Consider the following 18,737-nt stretch of genomic DNA (forward strand, 5'->3'; position numbering starts at 1 on the left):
CATGACAGAAATATATTCCTTCATAGAAACAGTGGTTATTTTGCTTTTTCCATGATGGGAAGTGGTATCATTTAATTTAAAAAAATGTTTACTGAATACCTCGCCGTGATTTTACTCATTTCACGATGGAAAACCCATTGCGGTGTAATTTAATTTAAATAATAAAAATATGTTTACCAAGCACCTCGTCGCAACGAGGTGTGATTCCATGACGTAATTAGTTTCGATAGTTGATGTGTTTTTTTTTTTAAATTCAACAAGTCTTGCCGCGACGAGAATATTTTCCGCCGCAATAAGATTTCGATTAAAACAAGTAAATGATTCAAACCGTAACTCTCTCTCTCTCTCTCTCTCTCTCTCTCTCTCTCTCTCTCTCTCTCTCTCCGTCTCGTGATGCACAACTAACGACGCTCACAAGTAACCATTCTTTCTCTAACCTCGACGAGCGCCGCCCTTCCTCCCACAAACACGACAGAACCCAACCCCGTCGGAATTTGCCTGAACAGCCCCCTGCCCACCCTGTTAGATCCTAATATCACAGGTGAAATCCATCACCTAATTCCATGACCGAATCATGTTGAATAATTAAGAAAGCATAAAACAATAGCGGAAGCGTACCTGATGAATCCATGGCGGTTGGTCTTCTAGATCAACAACGTATACCTTAGAGAGCCATTTGTTTCTCTCTTGATTCACTCTAACGACGTGATATCAGAAAATGACACGACATTACGTGTGACCTAGGGACCAGCCGTATTTATAGAAACCATAGTGGTCTACACATTAAAGACCCACAACCTAGTAGATACATTAAAGCCCAATATTCGTACACCAAATTAGATCACTTTTAACGGACTATCTCTATTGACAATTCACAACACATACTTATTTAACATATAAGCCCAACGTTGGATTAAGGATCCAACATGTTGGATTAAAGATCCAATATCTCCCACTTGGGCTATATCAGGCACGAAGGGACGTGAGGCTGAGGAGGGGCTATAGCCCCCTCTGAAATTATTTTTGAAAAAAAAAAATTGAAGTCTGTTTATAAGCTCAGTCAAGCATAATAGGCCCATTTATATATTACTTCAAAGTCTAAACCACTCTTAAAGTATTACAAGCCCACGTTCGATCAAAATAGAATTTTTTTTAAAGCTTATCTTTTCTCTTTTTTTTTTAGGAAATTTAAAGCTTCTCTCTGTGCAGTGGGTGGGTTCTTCGAAGAAGACAATTCTTGTTGTGGTTTGTGGGTCTTTCACAGGTATTTTTCTTAATAAAACTCATGGATCACTATTTTAATCATTAATTGCTTCAAGATAGTGGAAATATTTGTTATCTTTATCATTTATCGTCTATTTAGAAATTGGATTAAATACATATTCTTTAACCTAGTTAACTCTATTTGTCTCTTAATGGACTTAATCCTCCATTGGTTACATTGTATTATATCCTTGAGTAATGGGTGTTTCTTCTTGGTTGCCTATGGTTTGTAATTTGTGACATAAATAAAGCTATAGGGAAGGGGAAACTGAAATTTGGTGGATTTTGTACTTCAGTCTTTTTGTATCCATAATCCAACAGAAGTAGCTAATTATATCTTGATTGTATTTGTATGCAATGATCTTCCATCAATGATGTATTTAACTTATGTATTTAGTGGTTTTTTTTTTTGCAATGGTGTATTTTAACAGCATATGGCAGAATGAAGGAAAAACAAATTGTAATAGCTTACACTGAAGATTTATAATTACTTAGACTAGATAATTTTGTTTATTTATATTGTAGCTAATATCTATCTTTAATGTCATCTATAGATCGTGATGGAAAGATTTTATAAGCGAAAGATAAATGACTCCTATCACCTATGACACGTATTGGAAATTCTAGTAAATCATGTAAGGTCGATTTCAATCTCTCTGAACTTCCTAGTCATCCTAGATTGAGAACTCCAGTTTTAGAGTATAGTCCTAACATCCGAGACAAAATTCATTGAGCTTATATGCAAAGAGGTCCTTGTCAGCCTCAAGATCGTATGTTTCCATTAACACTCATCGGGAGTCAAGAAAGAAGATTTGTTGTTGATTGGTTTGCACAATATTCTAATTGGTTAGAATATAGTATTACTAAAGATGCGGAATTTTGCTATGTTGTTATCTTTTCAAACCAGGCAACGGGGAACAAGGAGGGGATGATTAAGTGAAACAAGAGGCTATAACTGTTGAAGCTTTGAAGAATGGTGCTATATTAAGTGGCCAAGGGCTAAATTAAGAGACTACCATTGAACGCGCAGGTGATACTCGGTGGGTTCACATTATGAGAGTTTACTAAGCATTATTGGCATGTTCTCGTCTATTGTTGATGTTCTTGAATTAATTGTTGATGATGGAACAAACTCGGGGCAAAGAGCTGAAGCAAATAATTTATTGGAGTTTATGATGTCCTTTGATTTTGTGTTTAGTCTTCATTTGATGAGAACTTTGCTGGCAGTGACAAATGAATTATCGAAAGCGCTTCAAAGAAAGGATCAAGACATCGCAAATGCCATGAATTTGGTGAAACTTTGTAAGGAGCGGATGCAAATGATCAGAGATGATGGGTGGGACTCATTTCTTATTCAAGTCTCTGCCTTTTGTGAAAAACAGGGCATAGTTGTCCCGGTTATGGCGGATACTTTTGTACATCGGGGAAGATCACGTCGTAAAGCTCCAGGAATTACAAACTTGCAGTATTTTCAAGTGGATTTATTTTATAGCGTCATTGACAAGCAACTACCAGAGCTAAATGACCGGTTTAACGAGGTAAATACCGATTTGCTTCTATGTGTGTCTTGTTTGTGTCCGAGAGACTCATTTTTTGCTTTCGACAAGCAAATGTTGATTCGTTTGCTCGGTACTACCCATAAGATTTTTCAGAAATTGAGCTTTTGATACTTGATGATCAACTTGAAACTTATATAATGGATATGCGAAGCAACGATAAATTCATGGGGTTCCAATGTATCGGAGAGCTTTCGGTGAAAATGGTTGAAACGAGAAGACAAAATGTGTATCTCTTAGTCTATCGGCTTGTTACATTGTCGTTAATTTTACCAGTTGCTACAGCTACGGTGGAGAGAGTGTTTTCAGCAATGAAAATTGTGAAGAATCGACTACGGAATTGAATGAGAGATCAATGGATGAGTGATAGCCTACTTGTGTACATTGATAATATATCTTTGATAATCTTGACAACGAGGTTATTCTTCAAAGATTTCAGAAAATGAAAACTCGACGAGGTCGATCGTAGTGTAATTTGTTTTCTTTTCTCTTGAATAGCAATTTAGTTTTTGTACGCACATTAAAAACATTATTTTGCTACATCATATATCTATCAGCCCCCCCTAGAAGAATTTTCTGGCTTCATCTCTGGCTATATGTTTAACCTTATAATTATGTATTGCAAAAATAACCGAAGGAGTTCAAATTTATTGTCATTACTAAAATGTATCTCATAACCAATCCGGTCCATCAACCATACCAACATAGGATCAAAGCAGCATTCGCTACATCTATGTAGTAATACCCATCAATGGTCACGTATATCAATACAACTGAACGACATGGATCATGAAGTGGATGTGTAGTATGGAAATTTCATGTTATGTGACCTCAATATGCCTATTTTCATTTGATCCTCCTTAAACCTTAGGGAGATCAAACCATATACTAGTAAAAACATAGTCTAAATAAACAAAAAATTAATTTCTGCAGAATATCTCAATAATCATAAATAAAACCAAATATGTCTATAACATAAAAGCACTAAAATTAGCAAAACAACAAACTCCCACTAAAACTGAATATCCTGAGCTGAAATAACACCCATATGAGAAGTGTACTCATGAAACACTTTGAATGGTAGTCCCTTAGTAAGCGGATCTGCAATCATGGAGTTTGTTCCGACGTGCTCGATAGACAACTGTCTACTCTGAATTCTTTCTTTCACAACAAAGAACTTGATGTCGATGTGCTTCGACTTCGTAGAGCTCATGTTGTTGTTGGAGTATAGTACGACAGATTTATTATCACAAAGTAACCGGAGTGGTCTTTCAATACCATATACTATGCGCATAACAAGTTACAAATTCTGCTGCAATGGTGGAAGATGCTATAAGAGACTGTTTAGCACTCTTCCAAGAGATAGCACCTCCAGCCAATAAATAAATATAGCCTGATGTAGATTTCATACTGTCTTGGCATCTAGCAAAACCAGAGTCTATATACCCAACAATCTTGATCTGATCTGACCTCCGATATGTGAACATGTAGTCTTTTGTTCTTTGTAAGTACCGCATGAATCGTTTAGCTGCTTTAATGTCTATACCTGGGTTGCTTAAGTATCTGCCCAACATTCATGTAATGTACGTAATGTCTGGATGCGTACATACTTGAGCATACATCAGATTTCCTACAGTTGAAGCATAGAGAATCTTTTGCATTTCATTTTCTTCAAAGTCATTCTTAGAGCACTGATTGAGACTGAATTTGTATCCCTTAACCACATGGGTAACACCTGGTTTACATTCCTGCGACGAGCAAGACGTCCCAGATCTCTCTGAGATTCTTGAGTTGTCGAAGGAGGAGCATTCCACTTTTCCGTTATTGGGCAGTTATTCTTCTCTTCCTCGGCCTGTAACCATTGACGTGTATGTTTTGCTTTGGTTTTCATTTGTTTATACGTGTTTGTTTTATTTTGACTAGTCTTTGACCTACCAGCTTCTCTTCTCTTCGAAGTTCTACTCGATAGGGTTCGTTCTTGCCTTATGAACGAGTCGTTCCTTAACCTTCATGAGCTCTCAGACCTATTTGACTCGAGTTCGGTACTTAATTCCTTTTTTTCTTGGTGCCTCCGAGCAGGTGCTCGGATTTATGCCATTTATATGAGTAATAGGTAGTAAAAAGATCAGATCTAAACTTGGGTTAGTGAAAAAGTAAAAGAACGAAAAAAAAGAAAAAAGAAAAAAGAAAAGAACCTTGATTGAAAATGGGGTCGACTGATGTTGATTAGCACGATGGATGGAGATGGGCTCACAGTGATGGGATGAAGATGGCTCTGAGCTTCGAAAGATGATTACAAAGAGTTAAGAATCTCCTATCAGAAAACAGACTCGATTTAAATCAACGAAAATATGAAGAAGAAAATAATACGTCCCCGAGGATCAGGACCCAAAGAAGGTGTCGGAACGATATCTTTAGAACCTCAAGTTTTTTTTCTTTAATAAAGAGCGGTGTGTAAATTTTGAGAGTAAAAAAATGTAAAAATAAAATGAAAAATGCGCAAAAAGTGAATTTTTTTTAGGGGGGGCTATAACCCACCCTAAACTGTTACTGGCTTCGTGCCTGTGCGTGAGTGTATCATATTATTTACATTAATTTGTGTCTTTTTCCCCATTTTCATTTATTATGTATATAATTTCATAATTATCTCCAGATCACGTGTATTCTCTAGTATGCCATACAAAAAACGTCCGCTGTTTCAATATCTATTTTTCAGTTTATTGGGTAAACTAGCAACGTAACCATTTTGAAACATGGTTTTTGGAATCTAGCCAACGTTTGGTAAATTTTGCAATCTAACCATTTACTGAAATTTACGGATATAAAATACCTAATTTACCCTTTTTCTTATACTTACTTGATCAAAACACTAGCCCACGTTTGACCGGTTTGAATTGTATACAGCCAATTAATTTCAGATTTTTTCGCAATTTAATTGGATATTTAGCTAATTTAATAGAAGATTCGGTGATGTAATTAAAAGAGAAAATTTAATGCAATAACTGCACAAAAAATTTACCATAATTAACAGAAATTAATAAATCAGTGGAGAGTAACAAAAATTTACAAACATTTACACTGTATTTGCTTACACGGCTATAATTTCAGCAATTTAATTTAATTAGAAAATAAATTTGGAAAACAAAAATACCGTATTAAATGCGTATTAAAGGAAAGGAAAGAAATCGGCTCTACCTGCACATATGTAAATTTACCATAATTAACAGAAATTAACAAAGCAACGGATATTAACAAAAATTTACGAACATTTACACTGTATTTGCTTACACAGCTATAATGTTCATTAAAGAAAAAAAACGCTCAAAATAACCAACTTTGCCAAATATAGATTTTTTTAAAATTCGAAATATAAACCGAATATAACAAATTCGGCTACAAAACCAAGTTTCAAAACGTGGACTAGTATTTTTGAAACCAAACCAAGGCTAATATAGTAAATACCATCTTACATAAATATGACACGTCATCAAATTTGGCTAGATTCGAAAATTAAACGAAACGTTGGCTATATTACAATTGCAACTTTTGATGTGGCTTAGATCGACTAATTTTTCTTTATTATACTAGGCTCTGGATTATAATAAGAAAATCATATTTTAAAATAAATTTGCAAAGTCTAAATATAGTTTTAATACGCAGCAGCAGGGGCCGATGCATATATAAGGGTTAGTAGAATGGGGAACGTCAAATTTAAAGGCCGGCATAGCATATACATTAAATGGAATTGGATGCAATATATAGGCTTCGTATTTTTCTTGCTTGACAATTTATCTGTGCTCTTCTAAGATTCGTCCTTGTTGCCTAGTATGCATGGCCACATCAGGCCCGACCCAAGGTATTATTTGACTTCATGCAAGATTTAAAAAAGAGAAAATATCAACTGTTTCCCTTCAGTTTAATCGAAATGCACGATTTATACCTTCAATTTTTAAAAATATCAGACATATCCTTTCAGTTATTAATAAATGACATATATCTCCCCTAAAAATATATTATATTTCAAATACCACCCTTTTCGTTAATTTTTTTACAAAAAATAATTTGAGTTCTCCAAAATACCTCTAATAGAATAAATATTTATTTACTATTTTATTAAAAAAAAATTAAAACTTCTCTTATAAATAAAAATCCTTAACTTTTTATGAAGACATTTTTTAATTAAATTTTTTTATATATAATATAGAAAATAAAAAATTATTTCATTAAGGGTATTTTGAAGAATTCAAATTATTTTTGTAAAAAAATAAACGAAAAGGGGGGTATTTGAAATATAACATATTTTTAGGGGAGACATATGTCATTTATATTAAACTGAAAGGATATGTTTGATATTTCTAAAAACTGAGGGTATAAATCGTGCATTTCGATTAAACTGAAGGGATACTATTGATATTTTCCCATAAAAAAATTAGGATTTTTATAAATATATTATAAAGAAATTGGGCTTAGACATAATAGTTTCCTTTCTAAAAAATATGAGGTTTTTTTTCCTTAAAAGTTGGAGCCTTCTATTTATTGTCAAGAAAAATATTTAAACCTTTTTTTCTAATAAAATAAAAATACGAGGCCTAAGTCATTGCCTAAATAACTTATGGTTGGCCGGTCCTGGGTCACATATGAAGTAATAAACCCAAGTACAGCATATTTACATTGATTTTCGTCATTTTGTCCATTTTCATATATTCTGTATATAATATCTTCTTTATCTCCATATCATGTATTTGCCATACAAAATGCTTTGGCTGTTTCAATGTCTAATTTTCACTTTTGTTAGATAAGTCCATGGATAATAATATAAAAACAAATCATGTATATTTGTAAAAAAAAAAAAAAGAATTAGGTTGCAAAGTCTAAATATAGTTTTAATATATATAAGGATTAGTAGAATGGGGAACGGCCATCAAATATAAAAGCCGGCGTAGCATATACATCAAATAGGCTTCGTATTTTTCTTGCTTGGCAATTTATTTGTGCTCTAGACTCGTCCTTATTACCTAATATGCATGGCCAACATATGAATTAATAAACCCAAGTAGAGCAAGTGGTGGTGATTAAGGGAATCTTTTGGAAGCGCCTATAAATGGAAAGCATCTCCGAATACAGATGATCACCACAAAGCAAAGCAAAAACAAAACAAAACAAAAAAAACCCCTGAAGTCTATCGTCAAAGCATGGGAAACCCTAAGAACTTGGCGATCACCGTGATGGCCCTCGTCTTGGCGGCGTCAACATCAACCTGGGTGGCTAACTGCCAGATCAATATTCCTGGAGTTCCCGTGATTCTACCTGGGATTCCCGGGATTCCAACACTACCGTTACCACCACTACCTGGACTTCCTGGGTTTCCACCACTATCGAGGAACGTGACGGTGTTCGGCGTTGTGAGGTGCTCAGTCTCCGTCGTGCCACGGCCGACGACGGCGATCAATAACGTCACTCTGTCGTGCGACGGCGGCCGCACAGCCTTGGTCCCGCCGGTCAATGCCTCCAATACAGGCTTCTTCACAATCACCGTCTCCGGTACTAATGCCAACCTCGTCAACGCGACAAGCTGCCGCGTCTTTGCATCCTCGTCGGTCGCCGGCTGCGCTCCTATCGGTCTCAACCAAACCCTCAGGGCCCCCATTGTATCCTTAAGTCCTTTGTTCGGATTATTTACCACTCGTCTCTTTTCTGTCCAGTGATCCGTACGATGCCCAACGCTACTTTTACTGTCTTCTCTCCACTTCTTCTTCTTTTTTTTCTTTTTTTTTATAAACACATGTATCGCTATTACCACTATCCACCTACATCTACATGCCATGTCTACGCTCTAATATATATACATGTCTTGAAATAACGAGAAGACTTATATATTTTATCAATCTAGTACTCGCATTTCTCTTTACCCTTTCCACGTTTAATTTCAATAACAAACTTATATCTACCTATTTAATAATTAATATACATCAATAGACATATTAATGGCAACTGCTTCCCTGGAAAACAATATTAATTGCAATTGACAACAAAGTTATTTAAGATTAATTTGTATTGATAATATTTTCTTTGACGGAGTTTTATAATTACACCAACGGTATTCCAATCGTTGTACTGTTTTATGTTAAACATATAAAAGTACAAAAACAAATCTTGCTTTCCGAAAATAGATAAGTTTGCTGATTTCTGGTCAATCAAACACCTAGTAGCTAAAATAGCCCGGAATGTCATGGTTGTACTAGTACACACGTACAAAAGTTTCAGTCGTGGATACATAGCGTATGCCCTAATGCCATACATCCTCTCCAACCAAATTTGGCTAATCATAATGTTCAAGCTAGGAAGCTGAGAATAATCTGGAGAGGCACTGAGAGAATTGAATTTCGGCGCAATACCACCAAGATCTTGTTATTGCTGATTTTTTACTGAGAGGTTTTATCAAGCAAGATACTGTCTCTATCGTTATTGTCGCGGTAGTAGCAGGGAAAGTGGGGGTTAAATAAGCTTTATTACCCGCTACAAATTTTGCGGCTGACGTGTTGCAGTTTTCTAATATAGCCGCGACTAGTCGCGACAACATTATCACCCACTATTTGGCTGGAGACGGTCCCGCCACATGGCTGGAATATTTTTTTAAAAAATCTGGATATATATGCTAACATAATCCACTTAAAAGAAAAATAAATAGAGAGACACAAAAATTTCTCATCTCAGTACTCAAAAAACAACAAAATAATTAGTAAATTAATGCACGAATGAGTCAAATCAAGCATTATTTTCTTCCAAATCTCATTAAAAAGCCAAAAGAAACAGAAAAATTATCATTACTTTAGCATAATATGATTAATTTTTAATATTAATATAAAAGGCCCCATTTTTATTTATCACCCAAGGCCCCCTAATATGTTGAGCCGCCTCTGGTGAAATTACGTAATTACCTCGAAATGGACACTGTTTAAAATAATTTTTTTTATGTTTGAAACTATTTTTTAAATACCTCACGAACTAAATATCCAAAAAATTGCCATTTAGGTTATAGCCTAGCAGTTACTACATAAACCTAAATTTTGTTTTGTTTTCACAAATATTATCTTCCCACGGTAGTCGTTGCCTGACTCTGAAAATCAACTCAAATGCACTAAAAATGAGATATTTCTGAAAATTGGATATTCTTGAAATGAGAATGAAATGTGAGATATAATTATATGAATGTTTTATTAGAATAAGACAACCCTTGTAATTCCCGGAATATATTATTGTCGAATTGTAAATTTTATTGATAGCATATACATGCGTGAAAGAATGACAACAAATTAGATCGTTAAGATCCGTTTGACAAGAATAAAATATAATCTTATAAAAAATCAACAGCAAATTACTGATGTTTAGGGAATATTATCCAACTAATTTGAATAAAATGATAGGGATTGGATCAAGGATTAATTACAATTAATAAAGAAAAATAATTTCATTGAATATACGATATTTTAACACCCCGAAGTTGGTATGTATACGACACACATACCAAGCACGCTAACTAATTAGTAAACCATTGTCTTGTTTCGAGCCTTGGTAAGAATATTCCTGAGCTAATCCTTGAACAGAATCAACGACATGCATGTTTGACGATATCAACATGTTTTGTGCGGTCATATTGAATTGGATAATGTTCAATGCTTTTTTCTGGTACGCGGTATATGGTCCCTCGTGGCCTAAGCGATATGCGCTAGCTACGCTTGGACGCCGCTGGCCCTTGTGGTCGAAAATCAGCTTTGTGCGACAACAATTATGGCCCCTCATGGCAGGTATGAAGTAACTCCGCTCCTAGAAATACTCACTTAAACGACAAATTTTCCATGACGGAAGTTTTTTTCCATCGGGAAATACCTTGACCCCAAGTTTTTCACGACGGAAAATAGTTTCCATCGTGGAAAGTCATGATTCTTTCCACAATGAAAATAAACTTTCGTCATGAAAATGTTATTTTCCACAAAGGTTTTTAGTTCCATTGTGAAAAAATAACACCTTTTGCAAGATCTCTCCGGGATAATGAGATGTCTCACCATAATGAGGAGTGCTTCCATGACATAAATATATTCCTTCATAGAAACAGTGGTTATTTTTCTTTTTCCATGATGGGAAGTGGTATCATTTAATTTTAAAAAATGTTTACTGAATACCTCGTTGCGATGAGGAATGCTTCCACAACGAAAATATCGTCTATACTGGAAACAATCGTGATTTTACTCGTTTCAGGATGGAAAACCCATTGCGGCGTGCTTTAATTTAAATAATAAAAATATGTTTACCAACACCTCGTCGCAACGAGATGTGATTCCATAACGTAATTAGTTTCGATAGTTGAAGAGCTTTTTTTTTATTTTTTTTTAATTCAACAAGTCTTGCCGCGACGAGAATATTTTCCGCCGCAACAAGATGTCGAGTAAAACAAGTGAATGATTTAAACCATAACTCTCTCTCTCTCTCTCTCTCTCTCTCTCTCTCTCTCTCTCTCACCGCTTGCTGTCTCCGTCTCGTGATGCACAACTAACGTCGCTCACAAGTAACCATTCTTTCAGCTCTAACCTCGACGAGCGCCGCCCTTCCTCTCAGAAACGTGACAGAACCCAACCCCGTTGGAATTTGCCTGAACAACCCCCTGCCCACCCTGTTAGATCCGAGTATCACGGGTGAAATCCATCACCTAATTCCATGACCGAATCATATTGAATAATTATGAAAGCATAAAACAATAGCGGAAGCGTACCTAATGAATCCATGGTGGTTGGTCTTCTAGATCAACAACGTATACCTTAAAGAGCCATTTGTTTCTCTCTTGATTCACTCTGACAACGTGATATCAGAAAATGACACGAAAATATTACGTGTGACCTAGGGACCAGCCATATATATAGGAAACTAATAGGTGCATGTCGTACGTAGAAAACTCCTATCATCCCGACTAAATCCGAGCTTGTTCTTGAGTAGTTTTGAGGTTTTTCATGTGTTTTGAAGGTGTTCTAAGTCAAGATGAGATTTTTATGATACTTTGGGCAAAGCTATACAAATCAAGGCATTCGGGATAAAAAAACGAGTAAAAAAACGAAGAAGGAGTCAAGAAGATATTGAAACCTCGCGCCGCGACCCTCCTATCACGCGCCGCGAGGTCTGGTGATCATTCCGAGTCATCTCTGAGCGTCTTGAGCGTTCCGCGAGGGTGTGGAAGTGTAGACCTCGCGCCGCGGCCCTCAGACCGCGCACCGCGAGGTCAAAGAATTGAAGCGCCGAAAGTCTCCGAGCGTCAGGCGCGGAACGCGACGTCCCAAAAGTGTCTACCTCGGGGCGTGACCCAGGTACCGCGCGGCGCGAGGTGCGCCGAAACCAAAAAGAGGAAACGCGGTTTTTGAGTCAATCTGAGCCGTTGGATCAAGTTTTATTACCCAGTCTGCTCCGAAAATTAAGAGAAACCCAAGGATTTCGACCTAGGCCTATAAATACACCTCTTAACCTCTTGTTTAGGGACCTTATCATTTGGGAGAGATAGAGAAAAATAGGAGAGTCGTTCTTTATCAATTCGCGCCAATTACAGTTTTATTCTTCTCCTTTATTCTTGAATTCCCGTATTTTAATTCACAATTGAGTTTTTAATTATGGTTTCTTATTCCTATTCTCTCATTCTCTTTTTGTTTTTTCGCTACGCTATGAGCTAATTCCATTAAGGACTATGGCGTAGCGGGTTTAGGATTCGGTTATGGATATGATTTAATATATTGAAGTTCAATTTCCATTCTCTATTGCTTTGCTTAATTCAAATCCGTTTTAATGCTTGATCGAGATTAGCTACCTTGTTCATGATTTTATACTTCAACTTGATGCTTGAGAAAGATGAATTACTATGATGCATGCCTAGCTAGGCTAGAGATAGTTAGGTTGTCATAGAATCGCGTGAATACTCTTGATATTAATGCATGTTTTTGTTAGAGATTGAGATCAAGGGAATATTTTCTTAACTTTGACATAGGTTGTTAGATGCTCGAGAGAGATTTAATAATTTCATTCTGTGAGTATGATTAGCAAAGAGTAGTGAGTTGATTATTGATTGTGCGTGAAATTCGTGTATCCAAACCGTTGAATAAACCCATGAAGCCTTGGTCCTTAGCATCTCTTTCTGCTTACAACTGTTATTTGAGTGTTTTGCTATTTATTTGCGTTAGAACTTGTCAATAATTTGTGACATCTTTCCATCTCCTCTTTAGTTGAATTCGTGCTAGTTGACTTGTTTGCTAATTAAGCTTTTTCCCCGTGGGATCGACACCCGTACTTAACTCACTATATTACTTTAGCGACACGTGCACTTGCGTGCATAAAAATCGCAACAGCAACCATTAGGTTAACCTAGCGGGCTTCCTATTTCAGTTCATCATAGAAATAGAAACCATAGTGGTCTACACATTATAGGCTCACAGCCTAGTAGATACATTAAAGCCCAATATTCGTACACCAAATTAGATCACTTTTAACGGACTATCTTTATTGACAGTTCACAACACATACTTATTTAATATATAAACCCAAAGTTGGATTAAGGATCCAACATGTTGGATTAAAGATCCAATAATCTCCCACTTGGGCTATATGTTTAACCTTATAATTATTTATTACAAAAATAACCGAAGGAGCTCAAATTTATTGTTATTACCAAAGTGTATCTCATCACCAATTCGGTCCATCAACCATACCAACATAGGATCAAAACGGCATTCGCTACATCTATCGTAGTTATACCCATCAATGGTCACGTATATCGATACAACTGAATGACATGGATCATGAAGTGGATGTGTAGTATGGAAATTTCATATTATGAGACCTCAACATTACTCTTTCCATTTGGTCCTCCTTAAACCTTAGGGAGATCAAACCATATACTAGAAAAAACAGAGTCTAAATAAACCAAAAATTAATTTATGTAGAAAACCTCAATAATCATAAATAAAACCAAACATGTTTATAACATAAAAGCACTAAAATTAGCAAAACGACAAACTCCCACTAGAATTGAATATCCTAAGATGAAATAACACCCATATGAGCAGTGTACTCATGAAACACTTTGGGTGTTAGTTCCTTAGTAAGCGGATCTGCAATCATTGAGTTTGTTTCGACGTGCTCGATCGATAGACAACTGTCTACTCCGAATTCTTTCTTTCACAACTACAAACTTGATGTCGATGTGCTTCGACTTCGTAGAGCTCATATTATTGTTGGAGTATATTACGAAAGATTTATTGTCACTAAGTAATCGGAGTGGTCTTTCAATACCATATACTATGCGTATAACAAGCTACAAATTCTGCTGCCATGGTGGAAGATGCTATACGAGACTGTTTAGCACTCTTCCAAGAGATAGCACCTACAACCAATAAATAAATATAGCCTAATGTAGATTTCATACTGTCTTGGCATCCAGCAAAACCAGAGTCTATATACCCAACGATCTTGATCTGATCTGACCTCCGATATGTGAATATGTAATCTTTTGTTCTTTGTAAGTACCGCATGACTCGTTTAGATGCTTTACTGTCTATACCTGGGTTGCTTAAGTATCTGTCCAACATTCCTGTAATGTACGCAATGTCTGGACGCGTACAAACTTGAGCATACATCAGATTTCCTACAGCCGAAGCATAGGGAATCTTTTGCATTTCATTTTCTTCAAAGTCATTTTTAGAGCACTGATTCAGACTGAATTTGTATCCTTTAGCCACAGGGTAACACGTGGTTTACATTCATGCGACGAGCAAGACGTCCCAGATCTCTCTGAGATTCTTGAGTTGTCAGAGGAGGAGCGTTCCACTTTTACGTATCGGGCAGTTATTCTTCTCTTCCTCGGCATGTACTATTGAGGTGTACGTTTTGCTTTGATTTTCATTTGTTTATACGTGTTTGTTTTGTTTTGACTAGTCTTTAACCTGCCAGCTTCTCTTCTCTTCGAAGTTCTACTCGATAGGGTTTGTTCTTGCCTTATGAACGGGTCGTTCCTTAACCTTCACGAGCTCTCGGGCCTATTTGACTCGAGCTCGATGCTAAATTCCTTCTTTTCTCGGTGCCTCCGAGCAGGTGCTCGGATTTATGCCATTTATATGAGTAACAGTTAGTAAAAAGATCAGATCTAAACTTGGGTTAGTGAAAAAGTAAAAGAAGAAAAAAAAAAGAACCTTGATTGAAAATGGGGTCGACTGATATTGATTAGCACGATGGATGGAGATGGGCTCACAGTGATGGGGATAAAGATGGCTCTGAGCTTCAAAAGATGGTTACAAAGAGTTAAGAATCTCCTGTCAGAAAACAGACTCGATTTAAATCAACGAAAATATGAAGAAAATAATACGTCCCTTAGGAACATGACCCAAAGAAGGTGTCGGAACGATATCTTTAGAACGATATCTTTAGAACCTCAGGTTTTTTTCTTTAATAAAGAGCGGGTAATCTGCAACAAAAAATTCAAGGGGGCTGGTTTGTAAATTTTGAGGGTAAAAAAATGTAAAAATAAAATGAAAAATGCGTAAGATGTGAATTTTTTTTAGGGGGGCTATAGTCTACCCTGAATTGCTACTGGCTTCGTGCCTGTGCGTGAGTGTATCATATTATTTACATTAATTTGCGCTTTTTTGCCCATTTTCATTTATTATGTATATAATTTCATAATTATCTCCAGATCATGTATTATCTAGTATGCCATACAAAAAACGTCCGCTGTTTCAATATCTATTTTTCAGTTTTATTATACTAGGCTCTTGATGATAATAAGAAAAATCATATTTTAAAATAAATTTGCAAAGTCTAAATATAGTTTTAATACGCAGCAGCAGGGGCCGATGCATATATAAGGGTTAGTAGAATGGGGAACGTCAAATTTAAAGGCCGGCATAGCATATACATTAAATGGAATTGGATGCAATATAGGCTTCGTATTTTTCTTGCTTGACAATTTATCTGTGCTCTTCTAAGATTCGTCCTTGTTGCCTAGTATGCATGGCCACATCAGGCCCGACCCAAGGTATTATTTGACTTCATGCAAGAATAAAAAAAAGAGAAAATATCAACTGTTTTCCTTCAGTTTAATCGAAATGCACGATTTATACCTTCAATTTTTAGAAATATCATATATATCTTTTCAGTTATTAATAAATGACATATATCTCCCCTAAAAATATGTTATATTTCAAATACCACCCTTTTCGTTAATTTTTTTACAAAAAATAATTTGAGTTCTCCAAAATACCTCTAATAGAATAAATATTTATTTACTATTTTATTAAAAAAAATTAAAACTTCTCTTATAAATAAAAATCCTTAACTTTTTATGAAGACATTTTTTAATTAAATTTTTTATATATATAATATAGAAAATAAAAAATTATTTCATTAAGGGTATTTTGAAGAATTCAAATTATTTTTGTAAAAAAATAAACGAAAAGGGGGGTATTTGAAATATAACATATTTTTAGGGGAGACATATGTCATTTATATTAAACTGAAAGGATATGTTTGATATTTCTAAAAACTGAGGGTATAAATCGTGCATTTCGATTAAACTGAAGGGATACTATTGATATTTTCCCATAAAAAAATTAGGATTTTTATAAATATATTATAAAGAAATTGGGCTTAGACATAATAGTTTCCTTTCTAAAAAATATGAGGTTTTTTTTCCTTAAAAGTTGGAGCCTTCTATTTATTGTCAAGAAAAATATTTAAACCTTTTTTTCTAATAAAATAAAAATACGAGGCCTAAGTCATTGCCTAAATAACTTATGGTTGGCCGGTCCTGGGTCACATATGAAGTAATAAACCCAAGTACAGCATATTTACATTGATTTTCGTCATTTTGTCCATTTTCATATATTCTGTATATAATATCTTCTTTATCTCCATATCATGTATTTGCCATACAAAATGCTTTGGCTGTTTCAATGTCTAATTTTCACTTTTGTTAGATAAGTCCATGGATAATAATATAAAAACAAATCATGTATATTTGTAAAAAAAAAAAAAAGAATTAGGTTGCAAAGTCTAAATATAGTTTTAATATATATAAGGATTAGTAGAATGGGGAACGGCCATCAAATATAAAAGCCGGCGTAGCATATACATCAAATAGGCTTCGTATTTTTCTTGCTTGGCAATTTATTTGTGCTCTAGACTCGTCCTTATTACCTAATATGCATGGCCAACATATGAATTAATAAACCCAAGTAGAGCAAGTGGTGGTGATTAAGGGAATCTTTTGGAAGCGCCTATAAATGGAAAGCATCTCCGAATACAGATGATCACCACAAAGCAAAGCAAAAACAAAACAAAACAAAAAAAACCCCTGAAGTCTATCGTCAAAGCATGGGAAACCCTAAGAACTTGGCGATCACCGTGATGGCCCTCGTCTTGGCGGCGTCAACATCAACCTGGGTGGCTAACTGCCAGATCAATATTCCTGGAGTTCCCGTGATTCTACCTGGGATTCCCGGGATTCCAACACTACCGTTACCACCACTACCTGGACTTCCTGGGTTTCCACCACTATCGAGGAACGTGACGGTGTTCGGCGTTGTGAGGTGCTCAGTCTCCGTCGTGCCACGGCCGACGACGGCGATCAATAACGTCACTCTGTCGTGCGACGGCGGCCGCACAGCCTTGGTCCCGCCGGTCAATGCCTCCAATACAGGCTTCTTCACAATCACCGTCTCCGGTACTAATGCCAACCTCGTCAACGCGACAAGCTGCCGCGTCTTTGCATCCTCGTCGGTCGCCGGCTGCGCTCCTATCGGTCTCAACCAAACCCTCAGGGCCCCCATTGTATCCTTAAGTCCTTTGTTCGGATTATTTACCACTCGTCTCTTTTCTGTCCAGTGATCCGTACGATGCCCAACGCTACTTTTACTGTCTTCTCTCCACTTCTTCTTCTTTTTTTTCTTTTTTTTTATAAACACATGTATCGCTATTACCACTATCCACCTACATCTACATGCCATGTCTACGCTCTAATATATATACATGTCTTGAAATAACGAGAAGACTTATATATTTTATCAATCTAGTACTCGCATTTCTCTTTACCCTTTCCACGTTTAATTTCAATAACAAACTTATATCTACCTATTTAATAATTAATATACATCAATAGACATATTTAAAATCTACACTGCACGACATGCTTTTAACTGTCGTCCAAAGTGTGTTTTGAACAAAAAAAAAAAAAAAACGGATTAGTTATAAAATACTCCATTTGGCTAGTAGTGCTCGTCAGGCGCAATATATATGTACATCGAACTAAAAAAAATCACCACAACCAATCAAAGTCAGCATTCATTTCGATTCCAAAAGTCCTACCAAAGTTCCAAAAATGCATATATATGTCTCATATCAACATACTCGACAAACCAACCTAGTCAAAAGTAATACAACTTCCTACATGGTTACTCTATTCTAGTCTAGCTTCATCTATTATACTTTGTGAATAACTACAAGAATATCCACACTCCACACTTCTCGGTTGTTTAGGAGTGTCCTTGGAAAGTGTAAATGTAGTCACTTGTTTGTGCAAAACTATGTTCATAATCTTGAATTCACTAAAAAGCCTACAAAAATACTCGACTAGAATTTACACCAACAAACAATTAACTATAGTATTCGTTAAAAAATATGAACATATTACAAAACTTACCTTGTTATTAACTTTTTTAGATCTTGAGGAATTTCGCCACCATCTATAGAATCCATAGTTACGGAATCCTCCCAAGGATTAAGAACTACAAGAATTCAATGGTTTGCATAATTATATGGCATGAGCCATATTTTCCTCTGTTGCACTTGATCATCAGTTTGTTGATATTCGTGACTCGATCTTTCATAAGAACTTCA

General features: G+C 35.8%; 1 protein-coding gene across 1 annotated transcript; it reads left to right on the forward strand.

Annotated features, from left to right (window-relative positions):
• Positions 1-2,342: 2,342 nt before the first annotated feature.
• Positions 2,343-3,163, forward strand: LOC149385138 (uncharacterized). The gene is made up of 2 exons (XM_089626254.1): positions 2,343-2,823; positions 2,907-3,163. The coding sequence occupies exons 1-2, from the start codon at positions 2,343-2,345 to the stop codon at positions 3,161-3,163; spliced, it is 738 nt and encodes a 245-aa protein (XP_089482380.1).
• Positions 3,164-18,737: the final 15,574 nt, after the last annotated feature.

This window comes from Urtica dioica, chromosome 9 (genome assembly GCF_054948205.1).
Source record: "Urtica dioica subsp. dioica isolate 48M chromosome 9, U.dioica_male_clone48M_v1_H2, whole genome shotgun sequence".
Lineage (NCBI taxonomy): Eukaryota > Viridiplantae > Streptophyta > Magnoliopsida > Rosales > Urticaceae > Urtica > Urtica dioica.

Excerpts from the sequence above, each read along its gene's own strand:
- LOC149385138 (XM_089626254.1), top strand. The coding sequence starts at position 2,343 with ATGTTCTCGTCTATTGTTGATGTTCTTGAATTAATTGTTGATGATGGA. Across the intron at positions 2,824-2,906 it reads AAATACCGATTTGCTTCTAT|ATTTTTCAGAAATTGAGCTT; the intron begins GTGTGTCTTGTT and ends ACTACCCATAAG.